This window comes from Malaclemys terrapin, chromosome 10, assembly GCF_027887155.1.
Source record: "Malaclemys terrapin pileata isolate rMalTer1 chromosome 10, rMalTer1.hap1, whole genome shotgun sequence".
Lineage (NCBI taxonomy): Eukaryota > Metazoa > Chordata > Testudines > Emydidae > Malaclemys > Malaclemys terrapin.
The window spans coordinates 78,327,423-78,355,312 of NC_071514.1; the positions used below are offsets into that span (position 1 = coordinate 78,327,423).

At 50.2% G+C, this 27,890-nt stretch overlaps 1 protein-coding gene across 2 annotated transcripts; it reads left to right on the top strand.

Annotated features, from left to right (window-relative positions):
* The first annotated feature begins 5,618 nt into the window (after window positions 1-5,618).
* Window positions 5,619-27,770, top strand: AP5Z1 (adaptor related protein complex 5 subunit zeta 1). Of its 2 annotated transcripts, XM_054041806.1 has the most exons (17): window positions 5,619-5,752; window positions 7,141-7,278; window positions 8,149-8,335; window positions 10,968-11,112; window positions 12,482-12,594; window positions 13,164-13,332; window positions 14,683-14,823; window positions 15,505-15,542; window positions 15,613-15,775; window positions 16,284-16,462; window positions 18,654-18,796; window positions 20,116-20,265; window positions 20,591-20,702; window positions 21,125-21,222; window positions 22,029-22,161; window positions 22,321-22,535; window positions 23,029-27,770. In XM_054041806.1, the coding sequence occupies exons 1-17, from the start codon at window positions 5,712-5,714 to the stop codon at window positions 23,297-23,299; spliced, it is 2,436 nt and encodes an 811-aa protein (XP_053897781.1). In that variant the 5' UTR covers window positions 5,619-5,711; the 3' UTR covers window positions 23,300-27,770. The 2 variants fall into 2 exon arrangements, with proteins under 2 accessions (XP_053897781.1, XP_053897782.1); XM_054041807.1 differs by lacking the exons at window positions 5,619-5,752; window positions 7,141-7,278 and adding an exon at window positions 7,772-7,887.
* The last annotated feature ends 120 nt before the right edge of the window (window positions 27,771-27,890 follow it).

Sequence of the window (27,890 nt, forward strand, 5' to 3'; positions counted from 1 at the left end):
AGCTTTATCTGCATCATGTTCAGATTTCCCATCTGCTTTGAATTACGAAAGGTTTAGAATTGGGATCCCCCAAGAATTCTGTGGAGGAATGGAAGTTCCCCCGGCTGGTCACTTTAGCATCTTGTGTAGTATAGGATATTACCTCCCTAAAGACAATGACTTAGGATACAAGGCTAATCAGTGTGTGTGTGTGTCATATTTTTTCTACCCATCTCTTCTTTCTCTTTGATTCCCACTCCCCAGACATCTGCATTTGAATCTCTGCACAAAACCTGCAGTCAAGAAGGAAACATGCTCTTGACAAGCTTGAGTGCTGCTTTCTGGCTGGTATTCGGAGGTGGTGCAGCCTGTCTCATTCTGTATGAGAATACCTCCCACTGGCCTGAGGCGTAGAGTCTCTTAGATAACATATATCTCATTAAAAATATGCCTGCAATTAGAATTCCTCCTTTCCCTCTCCTGAGTGTGCCAAATTCATTCCTAGCATAACTCCGCTGAGGTTATTGGACTTGCCTTGGGATGAATTTTGACTTATTTTGGCCTTACCAAAGTTACTCATAGCATTAGGGAGCCAGAAAGAAGCTGCTTCTGTGAGGTCTCTCAAGTAATATTTCATTGCATTTCTGTGAGGACCTAGAATACAAGCTTCTAGTTTTCTGCTGGTATCAGGATCTGGTGGTTGATTTTCTTGGGAGGGTGATTTGGGCTGAAGATTGTTCAAAAGGGAGTAGCCAGGGTGCTGTGGGCAGTGAAAGAAACCACAGCTTTTCTTCTTCCCCAAGGGAGAAAAGCCACTGTGAAATCCAGATCTGACCCTCTGTATATTATGGCTCTTGCTCCATATCCTCTCCAGACATGACCTAAAGGTTACAGCAAAGGCCCCTGGGAGTCAGCATTCTGGGGTTAGCGTGGGCTTCAGCTGCTTACTCATATGACCTAGGATATGTCATGTGACTTCTTGCACTTCATTTGGCTTCACTGAAAACTCAAAAGCAGAACCATCATTAAAAAACAGGTGCAGTGTTAGGATATTTTCTAGGATTGGCTGGAAGAAAAGGATTTAGATCAAGTAGAACAGTGGTTTACAACCTTTTTTTCATTTGTGGACCCCTAAACAATTTTGAATGGAGGTGTGGACCCCTTTGGAAATCTTAGACATAGTTTATGGAACCCAGGTTAAAAACCACACTGAAGTAGAAAAATGCAAATCCCCTTCCCCATCTCTGCCTCACTGCTAAAAATCTGGTGTAGAAGATCCTGCACTGACTTAAGTGCTACACTTTTGAAGTGGACAGGTTGCTGACATACACAACTGGGTCCAACAGCGAAGGAATTAGTGTAAACTTGAGCACTCTTTTTCTGTTGATTTTTTTCCCCCCAAATGTTCCTGCAGTCACAGGGAACCAGGGTAGTATTAGTTTTGAAGAGACTTTATCTTATGAAAAGTAAGAGCAGGAAAAAATGTAAAAGTGTACTTGAAAAGACTACAAAATGGCAAAGCTGTACTACTTTTTTGATTCCTAATGTAGCGCTCTTTATCCCGATGAGACTAGAATTTTCCAGACTGCCAGGAAATCCAAGCTTAAGAGAGGATGTAGTTTCCAGAGTGGTGTTAAGAGCTGTTTCAGAAGGATCAGAAAATTGCATTACACGTGCAGAAAACCGGATCTTAATTAATCTCAACGGTAACTATAAGAAACACCAAATAACCAGTAAGAAGGCAGTAAAATCCTGTTCAAATTTTGAAGATCTATTAGAAAACTGTTAAATCTCTAACTAAGACTGTGAGAGTTTATTCCTGTGTGGTTTTTTGGGGGTGTGTGTGTGATATGTATAACAGAGTAGGCCCCAGAATATCAGAACCTTGATCCTGTTCCTTTATACACAGGTATGTAGAGGAGAACCTTGCCCCCTCTGCATTGCAGTTTGGCACTTAGTTGAGAGAATGGTATGGGTGGGATGTAGCTATGTTTGCATTTTGGCTTCTGTTCTTGGCCAGAGAAGACATCTCCTGCCATAACTCTTTATAGAGTCCTTTCTGATGTAGAAAGGATTTTTCATGACCTGTTTATTAATCAGTGCTTTTAAAAAGCAGGTGGTATCTCTAAAATGGAAAAGCTAGGTCTATGGCATTGGATGTGAATTTCAGCTTCTCTCCTGGTTATGTTACAAGTGCTGCCATCTGTGAAACACTTAGTCTGCAACTACCGAGTATGTGGGTAGAAAAGTGATGGGTACAAATTGGGATGGTGGGGAGAGGTCTGTGTTCACCAAGGGGGGGGAAGATGTGGGAATGCAACATCCAAGGGTGGGACCTGCGTTTTTGTATCAAATGGGATCCAGTATTTTTTTTTATAAGGAGCCATACTTTTTTTTAAAGGTAATTTGAGATCTGAATGTGATTTCTAATGTATCAAAACATTAATATTTTAAAACTATAACAAAGTTTTAAATTTCTACTATTTTTTTTTTCATTTATTTTACCTGTTCTGTTATCTATTATCTTAAATTGATGTATGTGGTTGAGGAGTATTGCTTCTCCTCTTAGCATTTTGTTTCTATAACCAGAAATAAAATTATATATAAAAGAGAAGGTGCCCTGAAATTGCTTACTCCTTTTGAGTGGCTAAAGGATATGCTCTTACTGCCTGCATAGCATTGTGATGAGTTGGAAGATTTCCTCAGCAGCCTGTGGTGTGGATTTCACCATTTTCTTGGTATAAACTGCTTGTGTTTAGGCCCAGTTTGTAATCAATTGTGGTATGGCTGGCTCTAAACAGGGTCTGTCTCCACATGATTAATGTACAGTTAGTAACTGTGACAGATAAGTGTTTCACTGCTAGCAGAGGCCTAGGCTGGCATGTTTGTCGTCTTTGTAACAGTTATTTTTCAGTGTGATCAGAATCACTTACCCATGTCTATGGAACCAGAGAGGTTGACTGGGCCTGCCTTCCTTCCAGCTCTCCCTATTGTAGAATATCCCAAAGGGCTTTGTTGCTCTGTGCTGCTGGTGCTATTGTGTGTGCCTGTCTTCTGGGCACTCTGTCTCGTGCATGGCTATAAATAGGCAGTGTACATTGGGGGATGACAGAACCTAAATATTTCTTCCTCTCCATTCTTGCCCTTGAACTGTGTGCAGAACATTAGGTGTATGCTTGTACATCTTCAGGGTTCAGAAAAATCCTAGCTGTGAGCCATCACTTCAGCTCTGGTATTTGGAAGGTACATTTGGGAAACATTAGCTCATCATATTGTTGGCAATAAATAACCTGTCTCTTTTCTGCAGCGAGACCTATAATCTTTTCCCTGTGGATTAGCCCATCATCCCTCAAACTGGCGGTAGACTCAGGATCAAGTTTTCACTTACCCATTAGGATTTTCACCAGTTCTGTGCTAAACCATTTTAACTGCTGCTGTAAATGATAGACAGCATATTGCGAAGCTTAGAAGTTGTACATGGGCTGAAAATATTTCCAAGTCCTTCCATTTTTAAGGCTAGATAATGCTTATGCCCTATTCTTCCCTTTGACACCTTTTGTCATCTGCACCGTCCCTATTCCAATTGCTCATTTTAGTTAACCAGGTCACTGGCTGTCAGTTTCAGAATTTAATGTGAATGCTATGAAGACCTCAGTGGACCTAAAGATGGGTTCTCCCTGCCAAGTAGCCATAGTCTGGCTGGCTCCTTCACGTGTTAAAAATCCTGCGCAGATCAGCAAAAATACTTAGTAGACAAAGTCTGTAGAGAGCTAGATCTGGCCACCTCCTTTAGCATCTTCCTTTTTAAATATAGCATCGGTGTTGGACCCATTTTTAAAATATAATGGACAAGCTCCCCCCTATATTACATTTGGGAAAAGCTGAATCTTTGGTCTCTAGGCCCTCTGTTTTCTGTATGTCTGATTTATGCTCTACGATGACTTTGTCGATAGCTACAGCAATGGAAGTTTCTGGTTCCAAGGGCAGCATGAGCTGGCACACTGATGGCTAATGGAAACTGTTATTGATTAAGCTCTTTAAGGAACTTTATACCAATGAGTGGCTCAAGGCATTCAACTCCCAAAGGTAAAAGAACCAGCAAACTTTGCACGGTAATATCCCTTCCTGCTGAAAGACTGTTGGTAAGTGCAGCTCTAAAAGCTACAGGCTTATTAGCAGTCGGAAGGGATATTTCTAGGAAGGAAATGTTAATGTCTTTTAACCTTTTGGAACCTATGAAGATAGCCTGCTGCCTAGCTGTTTTTATCTTGGCCTTTTCAAAATACATTATTTTCAAATGGGACCTAGGGAAGGCTAAGAGCTTCTGCTAATGTCACATTTTCCAAAAATGAAAATGTAAAATTTCTGCTCCACGGACACTTCTACACACAGTACTGTGACTGTCTCTGTGAGAACCTGCCTTTGTCCTATACGCAGGGGCGAGTACCTCACAGCCATGCTTTGCCTTTGACTGTGAACATGGGGGGCCTGAACTGCTGCTAGGTGATATTTGCAGGGAGGTCAATTCTCCAACTGTACCTCCTCCAGCATAGCAGCTCCCATGCTACACCTCTGCCACCTCTATGGGCAGCTGCCATTTTAAGTTCCTGCAGCTAATGGCTCTTCCAAGCTTTGCTCTGGGAGGAAGGTCTCAGTAAGTATAGCTCAGTGGTTTGAGCATTGGCCTACTCAACCCAGGGTTGTGAGTTCAATCCTTGAGGGGGCCACTGAGGGATCTGGGGCAAAATCAGTACTTGGTTCTGCCAGTGAAGGCAGGGGACTGGACTTGATGACCTTTCAAGCTCCCTTCTAGTTCTAGGAGATAGGATATTTAAGTGTTGCGGTGCTGCTGACTAAATTTCTGTGTCCCAGGGAGCTGCTGTGCCAGACCTCTCGCATGGCCTGCTCGTGCGTAAGTTACGCCTCTGCCCACAAGCTCCACCCTCAGTCATCACACCTCGGGGGGCCGGTGTCCGGCTGGTTCACCATGGGAGGGGGCTCTACAGTTGCCAAACCTCCAGGAATTCAAGATCGCCCTGGGAGGAAATCTCCAGGAAAAGCTGGGCAACGCTGGGGGGCCTAGCACTACCCCTTCCCTGTAGCATGTGCACCCCAGCCCCCACTTATCCCCTGCCAGGGCCTGGGGTGCACATGGAGCCTTTGGGGGCTGGGCCCCTGGGTCCCCTTCCCTTGAGCAGTGTTAGCCCCGGCGGGCTCCCCGTGCACCCCAGGCCCTGGCAGGGGATAAGTGGGGGCTGGGCCCCAAGGGAGGGCCTCTGTTCATCCTGAGGCATCTAGCACTGTGAGGGAGGGCCGGGGCACAGGTAGTACTACTGCACGGCCTAGGCAAGCCCCTGCCACTCCCGCGGGGAGGGGAAATGGGGTGGGGGGGGCTGTACATGAATGACCCTTGAACTGAGCCTTCAGCCATATCAATCCGCCCCCTCCTCCCCTAAGAATGGGGGGACTATTTCTCTTACCTCTCCTGCCCCCGGCGCGGCGGAAGGATACTGTTATGTTGCGCAGCGATCCATCCCAGCCTGGGGGAGGGGAGGATGGCAGAGCGGCTACTGCTCCCGGAACTGTTCGTGCGGGGGCAGCCGCGTTCCCCACGAGCCCTCATCTGGCACGGACCCGCCTGCCGGAAGTGGCCGGGGAGGGAGCGGAAACAATGTGGCTCCTTCCTCCGCTGCCCTAAAGCCCTATTATGCCCATTGACTAGCAGCGGCGGGATGTTCACGCCGGGGGCGGAAAACTTCCTGCGGCAGGCCAGGTACGGGGGGAGCCGGCTTAACCAGACCTCACTCCGCTAGCGACGCGGCCCCGTATGAGGTGGGGGTCGCTGGTGGCTGGGGAAGAGGCTCAGGGCCGCCGGACGCCTGGGTTCCGTGCCGCGCGTGGGGAGAGGGGCCGCCGGACGCCTGGGTTCCGTGCCGCGCGTGGGGAGGGGGGCCGCCGGACGCCTGGGTTCCGTGCCGCGCGTGGGGAGGGGGGCCGCCGGACGCCTGGGTTCCGTGCCGCGCGTGGGGAGGGGGGCCGCCGGACGCCTGGGTTCCGTGCCCCGCGTGGGGAGGGGGGCCGCCGGACGCCTGGGTTCCGTGCCGCGCGTGGGGAGGGGGGCCGCCGGACGCCTGGGTTCCGTGCCCCGCGTGGGGAGGGGGGCCGCCGGACGCCTGGGTTCCGTGCCCCGCGTGGGGAGGGGGGCCGCCGGACGCCTGGGTTCCGTGCCCCGCGTGTGGGGGGTTGCCTGTCCCTGGTTCTGCTCAGGGCGGTGATCGCTGTGGGCGGGCAGGGGAGGGGGGTTGTGTCTCGGCTGGTGAATTGAGCAACATCGTTCCCGAGGCTGTGAGCGTTCCCAGCGCTTTGTGCTCCCACACTGAGGGCTCCTCCGACACTGACATCTGCAAAAGGGGGAAGGGGGGTGTTGTTCTCCCCACTGCCCAGCCAGGGAGGCTGAGGCAGGGGTGTGAAGTGACTTGCCCAACCTGTCGCTGCTAGAAGGGGACGCTTCAGACAGGAACTGGTCTCCGCTGAGAGGCTTCCCATTGCTGACAATAGGCAGTGGGAGTGGGTGCAGCTGCAGTGTCACTGGAAACAATTCCAGATTCAGTCTTCTCAGAAGCCCTCCTGAAACCTTGCTCCCAAGGATGCGACTAAAATACTGCGCTTTCAGAGGACTGCTGAGATACCAGCAGGATGATGTGTTCAGAGGAGAGTTGCAGACATCCCTTGGGTCTTCCTAGCTTTGGCTTTGTTTCCATTCTGGCAAATGAAGGGATGAATGGCTTCTTTTGAGGAGATATGAAAGCTTTTTCCCACTTAAATTGCCAGTTTAGCAGCTATAGCTTTCAAGTGGTAGTAGCTATTTATTTCCTTTCTTTAAAGACACTTGCCATTTGAGAAGAGGCTTAGAAATTGACTTCTTAAACTTGAAAAGCAAATAGAAACCGCATAGCACAAAAATAAAGGGGAAATGGTTTTAAAGGAACAAACATTTCAGATAGTTCGAATCACAGAAATAGGTTTGATACCAGTATTTTGGCTTTGGGGTTAACAGAGCAGTAGAATGTGGACTTACGTGTTTTTGTTTCTGTATGTTTTAGACCAGGGAATTTTCCTGGTTTAGGGCTTACTAATTCCTCTGTTGCTCTTCTTCACTAGGGAGATCCAGGATGAAGAACTGAGAAAGTTTAGTTCCCGAATCACAAGCCTTCTCCAGAATCATGACCTGGGAAATGATACCATTGACTGTTTACAGAGACTTTTCCTTATTGTTTCAGCCACAAAATATGGCCGGAAGTGAGTGAGAGGACATGTTAAGCCCTATTAGGCAGTCACTGTAACAGGGTATTGTCAAGAATGTGTTTCAGCATTCTATAGATCAGTACTACTACAGATCTGCCCTACTTCTTTGTGGATTGCATTTGCAGGGACCAAAAATAGTTAATAGCTTTTTTGTATTTTAATGTATGTACCAATATGTCACTGTACTCAGGGGTGAGTGCTATGCTCTTTTAAATCTATTACTGCCTGTTATTATATAACATCTGTATTTCTGCACCTTAACCATGAAAAGTAAATCTTGTGAAGATGGAATTTGTGTGCGTGTTTGGTTGTGGTTTTTTTGTCTTCTGTTTCTGTAACAGAAAATATTTTTTTAGCATCCTCTTCAGTGTGCTAATCCCAGCAGCTGTGTTTCTATTAGAATATAAAATGTTGAAACTGAAGCTTGTGCTTCTCCAGTACACAGGAGATGCAAAGCATTCTGTTCTTGACAGATCAGAAATGAAGGCTGGGTGACTGCAAAAAATTCCCTTTACTGAAAACGCTGTGCTAGTTGCAGATGTTGAAATCCAGTCCACTCTCTTGCTCCTTGCAAACTAGAGATCCCGTCCAGCTCTTTTTAAAGTAAGTGGAAAAAATTCCCTCTGACTTCGTTAAGAATTGGATCAGGCCTTATTAAAGGAGTGAAATTCAGAGATACTCAGACTGAAGAGGTTGAGTAATATGAGATTACTTAGGGCCAGCCTCAAAGAAGACACTATATCAAGACTGTCAAATAGGAATATAAGTAAACGTTCTTATCCTCTTGTTTTCTTTCAGTGATGCCTGAATGACTGGTTTTTGTTTGTTTTATTTTATTTTATTTTATTTTATTTTTTTTTGTAGGTTGGATGGCAAATTTGTAGAGCTGTTGCAGAAAGTACTGTGTCTGCCCAAGTGTCCTGAGCAGATTCAGGCGCTGTGTGCTGCCATCTTGAGAGAGATGTCACCCAGCAATGATCTGATCCTATCCTGCGATGAAATCCAGGATGCAAAGCTCTTGAGTCTAGTGTCCTCCATCCTCTTGGCTCAGGTAGATGGACTGTGCTGTCAGGAATCTTGTCTAGACTTCATCACCCCTTCACTTAACTCAAGGGGAGTAAAATGTACTTACATGTGTATAGAACAGAAGGAACGTCAAGTAAATTAAGAAGAATAGATTATGCCTTGTTTGGAATCAAATGGTAAAGTTTTCTGTGTATGCAAGATTTGATAATGAGCCATTTAAAATCAACGTGTGCATAGCGTGAGGGGATGAGAGCAGTGGGCTCTGTGACCTGGGGAGCGGGAAGGAACCGTTCAGTGCAAGCTCCCGTAATAGAGTTCAATCTATTGCTGCTCATGCCTGCAAAGGAAAGGATTGAAAAGTGAATTTATTGTGGCTTCTAACCTCTTTATGGTGCTGGTTTTTCATAACATGTAGAGGTCTACTTGGCCTAACTTTAAAGCCTGAGCCAAGCGCAGCTGATCCCAGCCCGACGTTAGAGTGTTGAGTCGTTGTCAGAATTGAACCAACCTGAACGTACACTTCCCCCGCAACCTGTGTAAATGCTGCCACTGCCTCGTCCTTGGGACTTGGCTTGATGGTGGCTCCCTGAGCCCACTATCCATCTCTCCTGCCCATGGTGGTGAGGGGTGATCGGTAGCAGTTGCATGCCATGCTCCTGCTGGCCATCCCCAACTTGCTGCGCTGTGTGTGCTGCAAAGTGAGAGGGCTGCAACTCCTTGGCCCGCTCGTTCTGCAGTGTGCACAGAGCGCAGCAAGGTGGTGGTGGCTGGCAGTAACATGGCACGCAGCTGCTGCTAACCCCAAGAGCAGGTAGAGGTGGTCAGAGATGACCCAAGGGGGAGGGGAGGGTTGTTTTCACTTGTTGTCAGGTTCGGATCGTGTGCAAGGCTCTAATGTACCTTTACTAGGGAAAGTAACTTATTTATAAAGCAGAAAGCAGTGGCGTAGTTAAAATGTAAAAATTCCAAAATCTAAAATTGGGCTCTCATCTGTGTCTTTACCCTTGAATTAGAAACCGAACCATAACACATTTTTGCTCTATTTGGATGTTGCTGACGCTTTGATTTGGCAGATTTAGTGCTGCTACGGCAACTCATTGCAGCAAGTGGCAATAATGAGCAATGTCCCACTTGATGTAATGAAAGCGGGAACTGTTCAGCAGAGCCCTTACAAAAAGACCCTCCTATCTTTTGTTCTTGCCTGTCAGTGTCTCCTTTAGATGGGTTTCTTCCTCTAACTGCAAGGAAATGAAGTGGAGGTGGGAAGTGAGTCACTCGTTCTATTTGCTTACCTGTCATTGCAGCTCTGTGAGTCCCGCGAACTTTGCCTGAGACATGTAGCTTTCCAGAGCTTGTAGCCGTACTGTTGCCTCAAAAAGAGGCAGCTGCAGCAACTTTCTTCCCTGGCTTCTCTGCCTCTTGCTCTTCTACTTTTGGGAGAGTAGACTGGCAGGTGTAATTTTAGACACTGGACATTTCTAACAGGTGAAGAGCAGATCCTCTAAGTGGCATGTAAACTTGTTAAAAGCTGGAAATCTGCCATGGATCATCATTCATTCATGCTTCTCTCTAGAAAGCAGGCAGGGCTCCTGAAGATGCATGTCAGCAGCATGACGACATGGTTCCTTCAGTTCCGTTTGTGTCACAGCTTTGTAACCCAGGCGGGATGGAGTGTCCTCGTACCATTTTCCTTTACTGTAATGATCCCGAAATCATAAGCCTCTTCTTTAATGTGTTTCTTTGGTCCATCTGTCCATGTGTGGGGGAAGGCGGGGAGGGGAGGAGCGTGTATGTATTTGTATGTTAACAGCATTACTAGCCTTGAGTAGGGTTCCCAAGTGCATCTCCCTCACCTCTAGAAAGTTGTGTAGCTCAACATCAAATCCCTTGCTTTTTCCTGAGTAGGGCACACATCTGATAACTAGTGGACAAGGTGATGCCACAGGTTGGTGTTGATTTACATCTTTCTGATCAAGAGGATGAGGCAGCCAGTTGGGGAGACTGTCAGAGACTCTGAATACTCAAATGGGTTTCAGTTTCTCTAGCAGGATGGCTTTGGAGGAGGAAGAGAACCATTTTCTACCACTCGGGCAGCCTCTCGAAAGGTTTGGTATCTGCCTGTCATCCCAAAGGAGGAGGGATGACCCAGGTCCCCTGACAGTTCAGTCTAATTATGTATCTTAAACCACATCAAGACTGTCAAAACAGAGAGTGTTTTATTCTCCTTATAGGTGCCAGCTAACTAGGCATGTTGGAACATGTTTCATCAATCTGACTCAAAGCCACAAGCCTTGCGTTTAAAAATCATACTGGCAAATTCACCACTAGGGATTAGATGGAGTTGTTAGCTCTGTTGTTTGCCTCTCCATCCCTGCTGGATGAATGTAGCATTGTATTTGAAGGAGGTCCGCTAAAGCCACTTTTGACAAATAAATTCAGCTTTAAATTGTGGCTGTCCACAAACTTGTTGCTTCATCCGATGTTTTCTCCATTAGGAACTGTGGCTTCAGCTTGTAGAAGAGATCTGTGGACTATGGTAAAATAGATGCACTCAGCACCAGAGCAGAGAGGCTCTCATCTAAGCGTTTGTAAGGCTGAAATCATTAAAATCTCAGTTGCAAACGGTCATCTTGTTTTAATCTTTGCTTCATTTTAAGGGAAATAAAAAGGCTGAGGTGTTAGCAGTGGGGCAGCGTGTTGTAAAAGTCCTGGAAGGGCGACTGCCTGAGGGTCACAGTTCACGGCACCTTCTTCCTCTACTCTCCAAGAGCATCAGTCTATCGCCAGCAAGCCTAACTGAAGGTAAATGCAAGAGGGTCCTAGAGACCCACAGAGAATGAACAGATCACAATCACGCAGCATGGTGATAAAGAGAAGGGTCTTTGAAGGCTTAGACCAAGAGTATGACTTGGGATACTTACAAATTGCCATTATAAATGGCACCTATATCTCAGGGAAAGTGAAACTCTGATCCATTGAGGATCATTATCTTCTTTGTTCGATGCTCTCGAGTGTGCTAGGCACCTCACGGGACAGAAAGACACGCTCTTTAGGCAGAAAGATCCTCACTATATGTATGTGCCTAGCACTGGGGCCTCTGAGTGCGATTGCAATATAAATATGTACCTTGAGGAGCTTGGGGTGGGGGCGGAAAGGCTTACATGGCTCCCCAGTTTGCGTCTCTCTATTTCATGAATACAGAAGAACAGCCAGTTCACTTTTCATAGGTTTCCTGGTAAAGTGGTATTTGGAGTGGCAGAGAATTTGTAAGGTGGGGATGATGAAATTTGGGGGTAGGTGATGGCCTGATGAGTAGGCTTTGGGAGAGTACTCTAGTCATGGAGGGCTCGATGGAAAAAGGTGCAGAAATGCTCTTTTGAAAAGGAGATGCTGCACTGTGCTGCGACAAGGTTCAGGAATTTGCTCAGAGATTTGCGCTCCTTGGACAGAGACTGGGGGAGGCTGGAAGGAAGAGGCTGGAATGGAATATTTGCCTTTGCCTGGGATGCAGCACCACTTCCCTGGGCTTCTGCTACATTCAATAGGATAAAACTGTATAGGGGATATGCATTTTCATGCTACAGCCTCAGACTAATCACAACTCCCTGAATTAGGGAAAAAACATCCCCCACAGACAGGTTATTCCATTATTGTCCGTTACATCTCACCTTCTGATACTATCCATCTGATAGCTGCTGTTGGAGACAGGACTTGGGAATAGATGTACCATTGGGCTGATCTGTATTACAAATCCCAGGTGTCAGAAAGTGAGCACAGGCTTCAGGCTGAAGAATTGTGCAGAACATTGATGAAATTAAATATAGCATTGAACAGGGGTGGGGGAAGGGCCAGGGGGTGGGAATCGTATACGGAGCTGTGAATGGAATATAAAAGATGCTGGTCTCTGAGCTTGTGTAAAAGTAGAAGAACCGGAGTGTGTGTGTGTGTGTGTGTGTGTGTGTGTGTGTGTGTGTGAAAATCACCTACAGAGTTTGACTGGGGGAATCCCTTTGCTCTGAGAGTTGCTAAGAGCTGGACTAGAGTTCTGCTGGCAGTCTTGGGCTAGGTTTAAAGTATACCAGTTCAGGAGCAGTTTTTAGTGACTAGTGTGCTGCAGAGGCCTCTTGCTATGATGAGTCTAAACCTTACCTGCATTGCTTTCCATCTGTAGATCAGACCAATCTGGTCAATAAAAGGATGGTGGACTGGCTGAGATACGCAAGTGTTCAGCAAGGAGTTGCACAGCCCTCTGGAGGCTTCTTCTCCAATCCCAGGGCAAGGCAGGTGAGTGATGAATTCAAAAAACCCTCACAAAGGACCTGGACCATGTCATGTCACCTCCCCACCCTTAAAGGCTCCTGAGCTCAGGTCATTTTTAGGAAAGGTGATCTAGAAGTGCTGCTGTTCTTAGCCAGCTGGACAGCCAGTGGGTGCAGCAGTCAGGCACCTTGGGCATCAGAGTTTGGATTTCAAACTCCTAGGCTAATGGGAGTACAGAGACAGAAGGTTTAGCCCCAGGGAGAGGTGGAAGAGAGCATCTTGTAGATTTTGGTGACCACACGGACATGTGTTGAGAACCATTTATCTTGAAACGGAAGGTTGCTGAAATGTGGCTTTTGAGGGAGATGGGAAATAAAAGGACTTTGAAGGCCCCTCCCATGGAAAAAGACCTGCACCTTCCCATCCTGGGCCTCTGGTTGTTATGGAGGGCCCCATCTTCTATATACATGTAAACATACAAACCTGTTCACTGATTCAGTTCATGTGTTTGGTGAACTCCACTTCCCCTCTCCCCGACAATCTTTATCTCAGGAAGTCCCGCCACTTCACCCAGTTTATCTTCTAATTCCCAGCCTGGCCCTGTCACAGAGGTGGATGGTGCAGTTGCCACAGACTTCTTCACCGTGCTCTCGATTGGTCAATATTACACAGAGGACCAGTGGCTCAACATGCAGGCCTTTTCCATGCTGCGCAAGTGGCTGCTGTGCTATGGGAGCGAGGGGGCAAACAGCCCTAATTCGGGTACTGGCTTGGTGCGCTGGGTGTGTGCCTAGAGGCTGGGGTTGAGTGTTGTATTACATCCCGAGTGGGATGTGCTTCCTGATCTAGTCCTGAAAGGGCATCTGGTGGCTTCACCATGAAACCACCATTTGGTTCAGTGTGTTTGGCACTGTCTCCCCAGTTGCTGCCTGAGTTGGTCCAACAGAGGGTTGTGGGTTGGAATTGAGGGTCCCTGAATTCAATAGCTGGGGATGCCAGGGCTACGACTGTTGTGAAGGAAATGTCACAGTGGGCCTGCTGAATGACCATGGTCTGATATGCCAGAATGAACCATTTACATAGGCCCTCAGGTTTCAGGAGAAATCCCTCCAGGCTTCGCGGAAAAAGAAATGAAGGGCAGGCGTGGAGATAGCATCCCCTTAGGTGCTGTCGTAATGTTCCCCTTGGACTGGAATCAGATACCACTTCCCCTCTGTGACATACCAGGGTACAATCCAGACCAGTGAGTAGCTGTCACCCCTGCCCTGCAATCCGGGGTGTCCTTTACAGTGTCTTGCTGCTCTAGCCTCCAGCCTGGACTGCCCCCAAACAGCCTCCAGCATGTAAAACACTCCCAGCTGTGAGTGTGTGTGTTGCAGTCAGACAGCCACACCTTGGCTCTGACCACCTTTGGTTATGCTGCAGGGTGACCCCAACACACCCCCGGTCCCAGATCTTTTCCCACAAATGTATATCCTCTGCTGCCCAGCCCTCTCCTGGGCAGTACAAATATGTGAAGTCCGTTATTCCTTTAAGGGAGTGATATGCACATAACTCCATTTGGGGTAACAAGTTATCCTGACACTTCAATTTGAACTCACTGGATTAGATAAAACAGTAAAACAAGTTTAACAACTATAAAGAGAGAGATTTTAAGTGACTACAAGTAATGAGGCATAAAAGTCAGAAATGCCTCTGTTTAAACTTCCTTTGTTTTTCCTCTCTGCTTACTGTTTAAATGCAAATGAAGGCAAGCACACATTTCTTTGCGTAGGACAGACCTGACTTCTGGCTGGGCAGGCCTGTGGGGTTTGGAACATGTGCTGATAACATCATACAGGGGAAATCTTATAACTTCACAAACAATGTTGCCACACATATTTTACCAGGACAATACTGATCAGCAAATTATGAGTTTTCAGACGATCCCTTACAAGGCATGCTTTGTACAAAGATTATTACCACAGTGTGTAGAGTGTGAATACAGAGGTGTATTCCATTGTACAGTCTCTTCCCCCATGGTGAGCTGGGCAGTTTGTAAAGCCTCGTTCATAGGTAAACTCTCAAACAGTACCATGCAGTGTGTGATCTGCGATGATCTCTTCTCTGCAGATGACAAATCAGAGGTAGATGGGTCTATCATGTCCATGGTCTCTGCTACCTCCACCTCCAGTCGCCTGCTTCCTCCAAAGGAGCGTCTAAGAGAGAAGGCTTTTGAATACTGCCAGCGGCTTATCGAGCAAAGCAACCGGCGTGAGTTGTGGTCTGAATATGTAGGACTCTCGTCAGAGCCCCTCAGGGTCATTCTTAATCATCTTGCTCAGTCTCCTGCTGGGCCGGGGGCACAGTCTCCCCACTGGTCTGAGACGAGGCCCAAGAATCTATTCAAGCCGCCTGCTAGGCCATGGCTCTGGCTTGGAGTCACTAAATGACTCCCTAGTGTCTGGGAAAGTGGAGGAAGGGATCTGAGCTGAGACTCCCTAGAGAGATTAGCTGGGGATGGGAGAAGTTGCTCGCCAGCCCTCAAACATCACCTGGGTGTTCTACCTCGTGCTGTTGATGTGGGTTTTGGAAAGTGTTGACACTGGGGTGTGGATTCTCTTGACTGTAACTGCTCAGAACTACCTGAGTTAGGAGGGTCCACGGATCTTCCCCACCATCCTTAATTCTGGGCCGTCTCTTCCACACCTCCTGGAGAGGGCTGCTGTGTGTTCGATAAGGATGCACTGTGTTTTGGGGAGGTCCAAGAGGGCTCAGTTAATCACATTGGTTTTGCTGGCTGAAAGGAGAGCTTCCACTGATCTAATAATGGACTTGACAGCATTAAGCCATTCCCAATAGAGCCCATGCCAATACCAGCAGCATTGCCCAGTTTAACAATGACAAATACCCAGCATGAGCCAGGGGACTGAGTTTGATTTGTTTATCTGTCAGGGGCCCTGAAGAAACCAGATGGGGACCTGCAAAAAGCTGTAAGTACACAAGGGGCAGGGGGGAGGATTTGTTTGCACAGTTCTGATCTTGCTGTACTTTCTCGTGCAGTGTCTCATCGAGGCTGTCACTATCATGGATATTATCTGCAGGCAGGACTCCTCCTATGTGTACCGGACGCTCTCCTGCCTGAAGATCTTGCATGGCAGAATCAGTGGGGACCTTGCTTATGCCAGGGCACTGCTGCCCATTGCTCAGTTCTTCCTGAACCACAGTAAGCTGACAGTGCACATGTGCTGTCCTCTCTAGAGCTGCTCAGACAGGGATTGCTGGGGGTTGGGATGTTGTTTCTGTTGCGCCCCCACCCCCACCCCCCAGCCTCCATAAGCTTTGGGAATCTCTGCGGTACCTGTGCGCTCACTCAGGCCTCTGTTTGAGAGGCAGGATTGGATCGGTAGGCACAGAAATACTCTTCCTCTCCATGGCTTCCTGCTACTCTCTAGCTTTGACCATGTGTTAGGCTAGCGTATCTAACGCTGCACTGTCTCAGCAATGCTGGACCGGCTTTCTTTCTCTGTGCCTCCCCAGCAGCAGTTGCTGCTTGCATGGCTTTGAACATGGTCTCAGCTGGGCTGCCCAGTGCTGGAATTCCAGGAGTTGCACTACCGCCCTCTCCTATTGCTCTTGGTCTTGATGTTACAAAAGCCACTCTGTAAAAATCTCCAGCCCTTGAAGGGTGGCTGCTGGGTGGGCTGAGGTCCTGAGTGTGCCTTCCTTCCCAGGTGAGACAGCAGCGGTGGATTCAGAGGCAGTTTACAAGCACTTGTTCACCAGGATTCCTGCTCAGCTCTTCCACAGCCCAATGCTGGCCTTTGAGTTTATCCAGTTCTGCAGGGACAACGTCCAATTCTTCACAGAGAACCTCAGCATCTTCAGAAGGAGCTTCCCAAACCTCTTCAAGGTACGGGGGCTGGGGCTGGTGCAAGCACTGCTCTTCATGCACGTGTCTCCTTGGAATGGAAGCCCCTAATGCTCAAGGAGGTGGCTGTACACCAGTGGTGCCTAAACCTGTCGCACTCCCCCTTACCAGTAATGGAATCTGTCTGCGCCCCCTCTCTACAGCTGCACAGTTGTCTCAGCGAAGGAGCTGGGGATGGGGGAGGAGCCGGGACTAGAAGTGGAGCTGCGGCTGTGGCAAGAGCTGAGCTGGGGACAGAGCTGGGTTGGGGTGGAGCAGGAGGTGGAGTGGAGCTGGGGCAAGAGCTGAACTAGGGGTGGAGTGACTCCTGGGGGCATTCTGCCTCACTGCGTACGCGCAGAATTCATGGCCCCCGCAGATTTTTTTGCTTCCCTGCAGAAAAATTACTTCTGACAGGGAAGCAAAGGGAAGCTGTAAGAGCGGTCATTCACCCCTCCCCAGCAGTGTAGGCAGGTTGGTTTGGGCGCTCAGAGTAGCTGGTAGAGACGTAAATCGCCACTGGGGCAGGGCAGTCATGCCTGTGTCCCTCTCGCTCACTATTGCGGCATGCTTGGCGTGGAGGGGCAGGGCTTTGGGCTGTTCTGGGGAGGTAAGTGTGGGGCAGGCTCTGTCCCTCAGGCAGAGCAGCATGTAGCAGCCTGCCTGCTTAGTGAATTGTTCCCATTGTTCTTAGTGAATTCCCCCAAGATTATAAAACAGGTGTAAAAATGTTTAGGCTCTTTTACATTGTCAGAGTGGTGTAAAGAAGTTTTATTATAAAGGACAGCGTGACCTTATAAATGCTTACTGTGCTTTAGTGATTAGAACTCATCTAAACTTTTGCACTGAAAAAATTTCCTATCAAAATGTGCTCCATGAACTGTTTGCTACTGGCCTTTCTGGAGATGGTCAGTAGCCAATGTGAATTGCGAGTTTGAGTCCCCAGCCCTCACTTGCTCTTCTGTTGCCTCTGATGTAACATTGAGCATATGGCTGCATATATTTATTGACTAATAACTAGAAGTGAAGGGTCAATACTAGCTACGTTACTATTAGACACAGGGCGTTCAGGGATTTTCTCCACTCCCATTCTCCATCCATTGTATTATAGTTTAAATTACCAAAATAATTGAAACTAGCGTGATTATGTTGCATTATTTTAACAAATAAGATATGCAGAATTTAAAAATATTTGTGTGCAGAATTTTTAATTTTTTGGCACAGAACTCCCCCAGGAGTATGAAGTGGAGCTGCAGCTGGGGCCAGGGCAGAGCAGGGGGTGGAGCGGAGCTGCGTCTGGGTGATGCTCCCGCCCTGTGCCCCGTAGGGGCTGGCCAGGCTCCGCTGTGTGCCATCCCCAACATTTCTCCACATGCCCCACAGTTTGGGGCCCATTGCCATGCACGTATGACAGACAGGCGGAGGCATGGAAGGACTCACCAGCAGTTTAAAAGCATGTGTGTGGTGGGGGATTAGTTCTGGCTATGTTTACATGGTTATTTAGGGCACGAAAGGCTGTGAGTAGCATCTCTGATCCGGAGGCGTCTGGGTATGTAATACAGTAGTTGGGGGTGGGCAAGGGAGTAAGGGCTTGGCAACCAAACTGCAGCAGAAAGGGTGTCAGTGGGCTCTATCCCAGGGGAATGACTGTGTTGTGGGATGGAGTAGTTCCTAGTTTGTCCACAGCACCCTTTAATTCCCTCATTGGAGTCTGACGACACCCAGGGCAGCAGGGCTTGGTTGGGGCAGGGGTTAATTCTCCTGCATTAAGGCTAGGGACTCAAAATTGCTAGTTCTGAGATGAGCCCCAGTGCAGGTGGCCTCTGGGAGCTCCTGTGTCATCCTTGCAACCCCCCTTTTTGGAGCCTGTGGGGTCAATCCAGCTCTCTGCTGGGCCAGCCTGAGCGCCTTTCGAAGCAAATGCTCCATGCGGTGAAATTTGCTGTGTTGGTTTGTGAGGGACTCGGATCATCCGCTTCTAAATGTTTCGCTCTGGCTGTGGGGTCTCAGAGCTGAACTGCCCCGGCACTCCACAGTTCTGTGCATTTTGTTCCTCTCCCTTTGCCCCCGTAACTTCCGATGTGATATGCTTTGCCTTCTCTGAGGTGGGAGAATCCAGCCCGATTATGGGGGGGAAGAGAAGAAGCCCTACTGCTAGCTGCTTGTGAAAGTCTCTGCCTGTTTTTCCCTGCAGCTCCTAGCATGGAATAGCCCAGCCTTGATCTCTGAGTTCATGGACCTTCTGCCAGCTCTGCTTGGTGCAGACACAGCCATCGAGATCTTTCACTTGCTGCTTGACCTGCCGTGTTTGGTGGCTGCTCTGGACATCCAGCTGAGGTGACATCACCTTCCCCTCCTCACTCTTTAGGAGGGCGTTGACATTGGGCAGTGTCCTGACCCACTCTTTGAGACAGAACTAACTGCTTGAAATGGCTGCCCCACACCCAAAGAACACCCACGACCGCATCAGTTCAGAGCAGCAGCTACTGTAGCTGGATTTATATGAGGCTGCGAAAGCACCTGACCAATAATGTTTGTAGTTCTGCTGCATGTGCAAAGATAGGGACAGTCAGGTCTCATGCTTCTGAGCAGTAGGCTGACTGTTGTTAGGGGTCAGGAAGGAATTTCCCTCCCTTCCCCCATGTCCACCTCTGAGCAATTGGTAGGTGTCCGTCCCTCTGGAGCATGTGGTATTGGCCACTGGCAGAGAGAGGATGCCATAACTGGTGGTCTCGGTTAGCCAGTCTTACATTTAGGCTTGGAAGGATTCGATTTTTATTGGTAAACATTGATTTCATCATAGACACAAACCGATGAAAAAATATTTCCATCGATGATGATCGAAATTTACAGATAGGCAAGATCAGAAAAATGCCCCTTGATTAGAGTTTAAGGATATTTACAGTGTATATTTTGTGTTTTGACGGTTATAACGCTTTAACTTTTTGAGCCTCCAACATGTCAATAAGTAATTATTATCTGGCCACCACCACCACCCATAATTTCCTGCAACTGTGAAAATGTGAATGGATAAAAATAAAAAAATAAACGCTTAAAACTAAACGTTGAATTTATCCATCTCAGTGATTAGAAAATAAAAATTCTGCCAGGCCCCCTTATGTCCTGCCCTGTTGCCCTTGTTAGCTTCTCGGGCAGACATGAAGTTCAGATTCTCTCCTGGGTGGGGGGGGTCATGTGAGAATGGAAGGGAACTCTAGGGAACTGGCTTCCTGCAGAGAGGGAGCTGGGGCTCGCTACCCCACACATGCCCTGGGGAGGCTTAGAATGGAGATTCACACTGGAGCTGTGTGCTGGCAGAGGGGACTTTGGTCATTACGGAGCACTGGGTTTGCTGGGCATTACGCCGTCCTCTGCTGAGCCAGCTGGGAGAGTAGCATCAGTCTGCCTGGGCTCCCGTCTGTTACCCAGCATTTCTTATACACAGGTTCCTGCTTTTTTACCCTGTTGCTGTTCTTGTTCTGAAGGCCCGAGAACCATTTCACTGTTGGGAACTATTTGAATTAAACCTGAAACTTTTCTGGGGGGTTGATCAGCTATTGGGGCCCCTCCGCCTTGACATTCCTCTAACTGCGATCTAGCCAATTTGCTGCTGTGGTCCCATTACTTCAGTTTGTGTTGTGTGTGTCCGTCACTAGAGCTGCCTCTGCTCCCATCTCGGAGAGAGCCACCTGGGATCCTGCTGCCAAGCCAGCCAGCTGCCTGGAGGCCTTCCGCCACCCGCTCTACAGAGGCACCTTTCAGTATCTCCTCCGGATTGAGACCGCCCCCAGAGACTCCCCTGAGCGGTACGAGGCTGCAGCCAGCATCCGGTTCAGCTGCATGGGGGTGCTGTGACTCCCCGTCTCACAGCTGCCTCGGGTCTGTGGGTTCCAGGAGGCGGAAGCAGCCCGGCAGTCAGGGCTCTGGGCAGAGGAAGAGCTGGGGTTGCTGTGTACGATCACAGGCTGGCTCCTGGGTACAGGCACAGCTGGAATGTGGCACACGTCTCCCTCTCCTCTTTGCCAGGTGTTCAAAAGCTGAAGGACGTAGTGAGGAAAAGGGCGGGGCTGGGAAGCCGGGATTCTTCAGGGAAGCTGCTTTGACGGTGATATTGGGGTCTGTTGTCAACAGGTTGGCTCCCCTTCGCCAGCTGCTGGGGTCCATGGCCAGCTGTCCCCGGGTTGTGCAGTGTGCAGACACCATCCCTGTCTTACTGCAGCTCTACTTCGGCGTGGTGGCAGAGGTAGGGCTCCCTGCAGGCAGCTCACTGGGGAGTTCACGTCCTGTGTGTGTTGCTGTCTCTGATGTTCCCTTTGTCATGGGAAGAATATCCATGGGAACCAAAGGGTTAAACTCCCTCTGGCTTGGGTTCTGGCTCACTCCGGGAGGGTGCCCTCGTCCCTTTGCTCTGGGCCTTAATGGGGAGTGAAAATACCCAGGACCCTGAATTTCCCAGAGTGGGGGGTATGAAACTGTAAAGGGAAGTCCTGGGATTGTGGGGGTGTTTCTCTAGGCTGTGGCTGGGCAGGCCCCTTTCGTGTTAAAGGGCCTTTGCTTCCCAACACCCTGTGTCACTCGGGTCAGGCTGCCAGGCTCCTCCAGGCATCCCCCCTGGAGTGGCTGGGGGCTGTGGTGTTGCTGAAGGAAATGCTTCTCCATCTCCAGTTTGCAGATGGGCCCCTGATAAACCAGCTGGTGTTGGTGCTGCTGGAGAGGAGTGAGCAGCTCTACGAGATCCCGACGTTTAAGGCCGATGTCCATAGGCGAGTATGGGCGCCTCTGAGAAGGGGGGAGAGTGGATGGAATTGCCAGGAGGAGGGTTACACAGCACACAGCCCTCAGCCCCAGTCTGGCTTTCCAAGGGTAGCCAGGGACCAGCCTCGGCACGATCCCTGCGTGGCTCCTCTTCGGAGGGCACAGTGACCTGGTGCCCTGCGGGTGGCACGCTTGGAGGGAAATCAACCACTCCCTCTCTTTGGTCACGAAAACCATGTGGGTCACAGGCACTTGGACACCAGAGTCTTGGGGATGAGCCCTCTGGACAAACAGCTGCAGGGAGCTCCACCCCGACGACAGTGACTGGAGCCACTGGGCACTGCAGTCAGGGCTTTGGTGTCATGCACACCCTGATCACAGCACAGTGAGGCACTTGTTTGCCATTCACACACGTGCACTCACTGGTCGTCACTGTGCAGACTCCTGTCTGGGGGCGGGTTCCTCCCTTACTAGTGGGCCACTGGGGTTACCTAATCTGGTGAGCAGCCAGCTCTGATCTTTGTGGGTGCCAGGCAGTTGGTTGAGCCCAAAGTCTGGGGATGGAACTCGTGCTAGGGAGGGATTCTGTGTAACTCTGTCCCTCTGTCTGTGTTGCTGGCCAGGTCACTAAACTGAGGTCTGCCTAGTGCAATAGGGCTTGATACTGCTCGAGGCCCTGGGCGCTGCCATAACAGACATACTGAATCTCGCTGCTCTCCTCCTCTGTCGAGCACTTTCAGATCTGTGGGTGACAAGTGGTCTGGAGGTAGTGTCTGTGTTCCCGAGCTATCGCCCTCTCCCTTCTTCCTGGCAGAGTGCTGAGCTCCCAGCTGGTGCTTCTGTGTAAGCTGTACCCCTCCCTGGTAGTGGAACTGTCCAAGGAGCTTCTGGAGTTTTCAGGAACTGTCAGCAACATCCGGAACAAAGAGGATATCTTCACCTACGTGGTAAGGAGCCAGCCTGCCTGCCTCTGATACCTGTAGCCCCCTTTGCAGGCTACTGGGGGACTCTCTTCACGAACTTCCTCCTTGTCTTCTCTACCTCTGGTGCAAGCTAATCTCATCTGTCACGTCCTTAGACTGTTCTCCATGCCTGTCTTGCTGCAGGTCTGGGCTATTGGAGAGTACATGTCTGTCTCATACGACAAAAGGTGCACCGTGGAGCAGATCAACAAGTTCTTCGAAGCCCTGGAGGCCATGCTGTTTGAAATCACGCAACTCCGGCCCTCAGCCAGCATCCCCAAGTATTCGCCACGTGTCATCACGGTTCTCATGACGACGCTGACCAAACTGGCATCACGCAGCCAAGATTTGATCCCTAGGTGTGAAACAGGGCAGCAGGTCATGGTTAAGTGTGCAGTTCAGCCAGGTTACCAAGCAAATGTTTGTTGCTGTATTCCTGTTGGCATCATGAAAAACCCAGGAACTGAAACAAGACAAACTGTGAAAGCAATAGAAAAGTGTGATTTGGGGAGCCCAAATTACAGCACATCTTGTGCATGTGTCTGGGTAGTGGTTAGCGAGACTAGTGTACGGTAGGCAGTGTGTAATCCCAGCCACTCCCAGTAGGAGGCACCGAAGGGAGTGAGGTGGCACTGTTACTGTTGAGGAAGCCCTCAGCTGTTCCCAGCCAAGCTTTACCCAGCAGGTGTTGGTGACAGAGGGGATGTGGTTCTGGCTGGAGGGTACTTTCACCTGTAGGTTCTATCTAGGGAGTGATGTAAGAGTGGTGCTTTTGAGGCAGGAGCTTTATGAATCTAGAGCTGTTCTCTTGAAGCTCCTGCTGGCTCAGAGCTGTGTCCTTCCCTCCTGCAGGATGTCCCTGTTCCTGTCCAAGATGAGAGCATTTGTTCAGAGCCCGGCCATGGCCTCGGTGTACAGCGAGGAAGACAATGAGGAGATCCTGACCCGGGCCGCTGAGCTGATGAACCTGTTGAAAATGCCCAGCGTGGCTCAGTTTGTGCTGACGCCATCAGCGGAGGTTGCCAGCCCACGGTTTCACCGAGACACTAACGTGTCCCTGCCTCTCGCCATGAAGACGGCCAGCCGGCTGTTAGAAAGGGGGACTGGCTTCGTGCCAGGGTGAGGTGATGGCAGGTCTGAGTGTACACTGCAGAGCTCTGACTGACGAGACCTGGCTGGCTCTGTGCTGTATTTTGACTAACCTGCTGCTGCTGACTCTGCTTAACGGAACATGGGGAAGGTGGAGGGACGAGGCTGTGCTCCAAGCTGCACCTTCCTGGAAATGGGCAATAAAGGACGGCAAAGAGGAATAACCAGAGCCAACAGTTTCTGTCTTCGAGCCTGACCGTGTGGTTTGTGTCTTTCCTCTCGTGGGTGGCTGTTCTGCCCTCGGCCCCTGCAGCAGGAAGTGTTTCCACTGACTCTTCTCGATGTTCCTGCTGTGGGACTCGGGTCCTGGCCCGCCCGGGGAGATCAGTGACATCACCCCCATGAGACAGGAGCAGCTCACTCCCTCAGCATGCACCCCAGACAGACAAACCCAGGGATACAGGGGAAGGGCGCTGGCTAGTGTATGTGAATTGGGGTTTGCTGGAGGGGCCCAGCCTGCTTCCCTTCGCAGCTCATGGCAGCAGCCAAAGGAGCTCTGGCCTGGAAGATTCTGAAAATCCAGAGGGCCGACTCCACAGCAAGTCCCTTGAGGGGCACTTTGCCCTGTCCTACCGCTCAGCCATTATGTGTCGTCTTTTCCTTCTCCTTTGCTCTGACTGCATTGTGACTCCTCCTGCTGTTCCTACCCCACCTGCTCTGCTCGTAACAGGTGCTTAGAGCAAGATGGCAAGTCCTGTGGCCAGGAAATGGTGTGAAGTGTAGGCAGCTTGTGGGAATGATTTAGGTAAGCGAGGGTTTGCCCGTTCCCTTTTTGTTCTAAAGTTAAATTGAACCTGGCGAGGCCTAAACAGGCTCCAAACCACTGCCACCAGAATGGAGCTTAGGGAGGTTTTATTGGATCCAGTTTATTTTTCACACCAAGAACAACTCCTTGAACATAGCAGCCCTGTAACCGGGGGGCACTGATCTTTGTTCCAGGTCTGCACTAGAACTATATACATTGTAGAGTTGTACAGTATTAACAAGAATGGGGGAGTGGTCATGCCCCTTTCTGCTAGGGTTACCATATTTAAAAAATAAAAAAAGAGGACACTCCACGGGGCCCTGGCCCCTTCCCTGCCCCAACTCCCCCCATTCCCCAAAGTCCCCGCCCTAACTCCCCCTCCTCCCTCCCATCCACGCGAAAAGGGCTGCCCCAGCGCTACCGGCTTCACTGTTTGCCGGGCAGCCCCCAGACCCTACGCCCCCGGCCGGCGCTTCCCCAGCGCAGCTGGAGCCCGGGAGGGGAAGTGCCCAGCTGGGGGCGCAGGGTCTGGAGGCTGCCCGGCAAACTGTGAAGCCGGTAGCGCTCGGGCTTCGGGCAGCCCCCATGCCTCCGGACCCTGCGCCCCTGGCCGGGCGCTTCCCCTCCCAGGCTCCAGCAGCTGTGCTCCTCCCCTGACTCTTTGGCTCTGTTTAAGAGCCAAGCTGCCCGAGCGCTACTGGCTTCGGGCAGCCCCCGTGCCCCCGGAGCCTGGGAGGGGAAGTGCCCGGCTGGCGGCCCAGGGTCCGGAGGCATGGGGGCTGCCCGAAGCCGGTAGCACTCGGGCAGCTCGGCTCTTAAACAGAGCCGAAGAGTCAGGGGAGGAGCACAGCAGCCGCAGGAGGGGAAGTGCCCGGCCAGCGGTATTTTTCCCGGACATGTTCAGCTTTTTGGCAATTCCCCCCGGGCGGGGGTTTGATTACCAAAAAGCCGTACGTGTCCGGGAAAAAACGGACATATGGTAACCCTACTTTCTGCTGCTGGCAGCGAGCGTGTGCCCTCCAGGGGCCCCTGACTTTGCACTCAGGCAATAGGAATATTTAGCAGAGTATGCAGTGCTAACTAGAGACAGTTGGGGACTGACTGCTTGGTGCTTCCCATCCAGCTGTGGAGGCTGGCTGATTCTACTGTGGGGTGAGTTATGCTGTTCTCCTTAGGGGGGCGGGCTGCAAAGCTGGAGAGCAGTATGTGTGTGGCCTGCTCTGGTACTGCTGAATCAAGCCATAGCTGGGCCTGCTTTGTCATGCTGCAAACTCAGGCTCTTGCACCCTGGGCTGGGACAAGCGGGGCTGCAGGGGGATCTACATGATTCCCTGGAGGCTCGAGGGCAGTTCTTGTGCCTGTCTCTGCAGCCCTCAGCTGGCAGGGGCATGGACGGGGGGGTGCTTCCAGAGCTCAGTGGAGGAAGGTCAAGCTGATGTTCACAGTTCTTTTGACCGTTACTAAGGCAGCAAGAGCCTTGAGCTGTCTTCCTGCGGTTACCTGCTTCTGTTCCAATTAAAGGGTATCTCTAGTCACTGCTGTGCAGGTGGCCTAGCCCGGGTGTTCTGAGTATGCCATAGCACAGAAGCCAGACACTAGCCTTCTGTGGTTATTTCTGTCAGCCTGGAGAGCTGCAATGGGGGTTTGGATGCCTTGCCCATGAGGCTACACAGAACCCTGTGGCATGGTGGGTGGGCTAACCCCGCACTTCCACCTTACAGTGATCAGTTTGTGGTTTTACCATTGGCTTCAGAGGGGAGGGTTTTCTCTCTCTCTGCTTGCTAACCCACACACAGAGCTCATCTACAACAGCCTGGAAGAATATACTTGCACTTAAAACATTTCCCCACATGGTAGAGCAGCCGCCTTGCTTTGCTGCTGGCAGGAGAGAGCAGAGTGATTTGTGTGGGCTCTTAGGAATAAGCAGTTCAAGCTGTGACTGACTTTCCAAAAAGGGAATGTCTCTTTCAAGGCCAGACACTGTTTAACATCAGCAGCATGGCAGTTGCAGGCAGTTCTGAGCAGCCGAGGTATGCAGAAGATGGGATGGTGCATGGGAGACAGAATCAGGCCCGTGGCACACTCCCCAGCTCTGCCTGTATACTACAGCACTGGCTACCCCTTTTAAAACTACCTCTGATTTGGCATCCACATTCAACTACCCCCAGAGCTACTTTTAGTTCGATTTACATACCTGCTGGGGCCTGCAACTTGGCTACTAGCCATCTGACTGCTGCCCTTTCCACTTAGTCAAGTCCAGCTGCAAAAGTAGCGGTGCCTTCAAAAGTATGACCTTAGCTTTATGGGCGGGAGGTTTGACTTCTTCGCTTACTAATGAGCTACAGGCTGCCTGCTACGGATTTCTGGCTTATTCCACCAATCTAACCCCCTGCCCCATTTTTGTCCTACATGACTACAAGGGTGTTAACCGGCCGCTTCCCCTTGAATGGTTAGAATATGTGGTAAGTACTTATGCTAAACTGTCTGTTGGATCTTGTAGTTAGCAGTGCCCCTCCCAGACCTGAAGCAGAGCTCTGTGTAGCTCAACCGTGTTGTGTGTGTGTGTCTCTCTCTCTCTCTCTCCAACAGTAGTTGGTCCAGTACAAAAGATTGCCTCCCGCACCGTGTCTCTCCAATAGCCTGGACTTGCCCCTGCAATAGGATAAGGCATCACCCATGCAGCCACTCTGCCTGGGTGCAGCCATGTCTCCATTTTGTAATGGAGCACAGGTTGCAGCTGTGAGTACTTTACCAAAGCAAGAGGTCATATTAGTTCACCTGGGCTGGGGGCTTCACAGCGTAACAGTCTCTGCCCAGGCCAATGTCGCTGAAAGCTGTTGAAGCTTCAGTGACACAGAGAAGATTTAACACTAGCTCCCCTGTGCAACAGGGCCAATGCTAGAGCAGGGGAGCGGCTCGCTCCCTGGTGTGGGACGGTGATGAGGAAAGGAGAAGGACCCTTCCAGCAGCGCCCTCTTGCCAAGCCTGGGAGCGGTTGCAGCTGCTCTCACACTGTTTTCTCTCTGCTGTAGCCACTTTCCATCCCCAGTGCAGGGCCCAGGGGTGATGGGCCTAGTGTAGCAGCAGCAAGGCACCACACTAGGGCAGGGTGAACTGACTCTCAGGCTGTGCTGTGGAGGAAGTGAAGGTAACACATCAGTTCCACCAAGACAGCCCCACACGTCAGCTTACGGTGCTAAAGCCTGTCCTTGTAAAGTCACAGCTGGGCTTGCTACTGCCTGTGCAGCCCCCCAGTCATTTCCGGCACCCAGGCTGTTCTGTCATTTCTTAGTACGTAAAACACCCCCACCCCTGGGAATCCAGCTTGAAGGGTGAGAGGGGGACATTCTGCTGCCACCTTTCACAGCCCAGCCACCCAGGAACCTCCGTTTGTAATAAACGTTCCCTGGCAGTTCTGGCCTACGATAACTGTAATTGTTATGTTAATCACTAGGTGTTCAAAATCTCCCAGGTGCCAGCGCTAGGTAACACAATAATTGCAACAGCAGCCACTGGGGCCCCCTGCCCCCAATCAGGCAAGCTCGTCTACCAGCCCTGCCGTGCCCACTGAGTGCAGAGGAATGGAATAGCTTGTTCCTAACCTCGGTGGAGCCCACGAGCACTCTGCCTGCCTGGAACGGGATCTCCCCTCTGCCAAGAGGAGCGTGGGGTGGACTATGCAAACCCCATGCTGAGGCTGGCAGGGGGAAGGATATCAGTGTAAAATGAGCCCATGTGATACAGCTGTGAGCGGAGGGGTGTTTGGATTGTACAGCCCCCTCCCCCACTCGCTCAGCAGTGCAGAGCAGAACAGAGACCC

Excerpts from the sequence above, each read along its gene's own strand:
- AP5Z1 (XM_054041806.1), top strand. The coding sequence starts at position 5,712 with ATGTTCACGCCGGGGGCGGAAAACTTCCTGCGGCAGGCCAG. Across the intron at positions 5,753-7,140 it reads AACTTCCTGCGGCAGGCCAG|GGAGATCCAGGATGAAGAAC; the intron begins GTACGGGGGGAG and ends CTTCTTCACTAG. Across the intron at positions 12,595-13,163 it reads CCAATCCCAGGGCAAGGCAG|CCTGGCCCTGTCACAGAGGT; the intron begins GTGAGTGATGAA and ends TCTAATTCCCAG.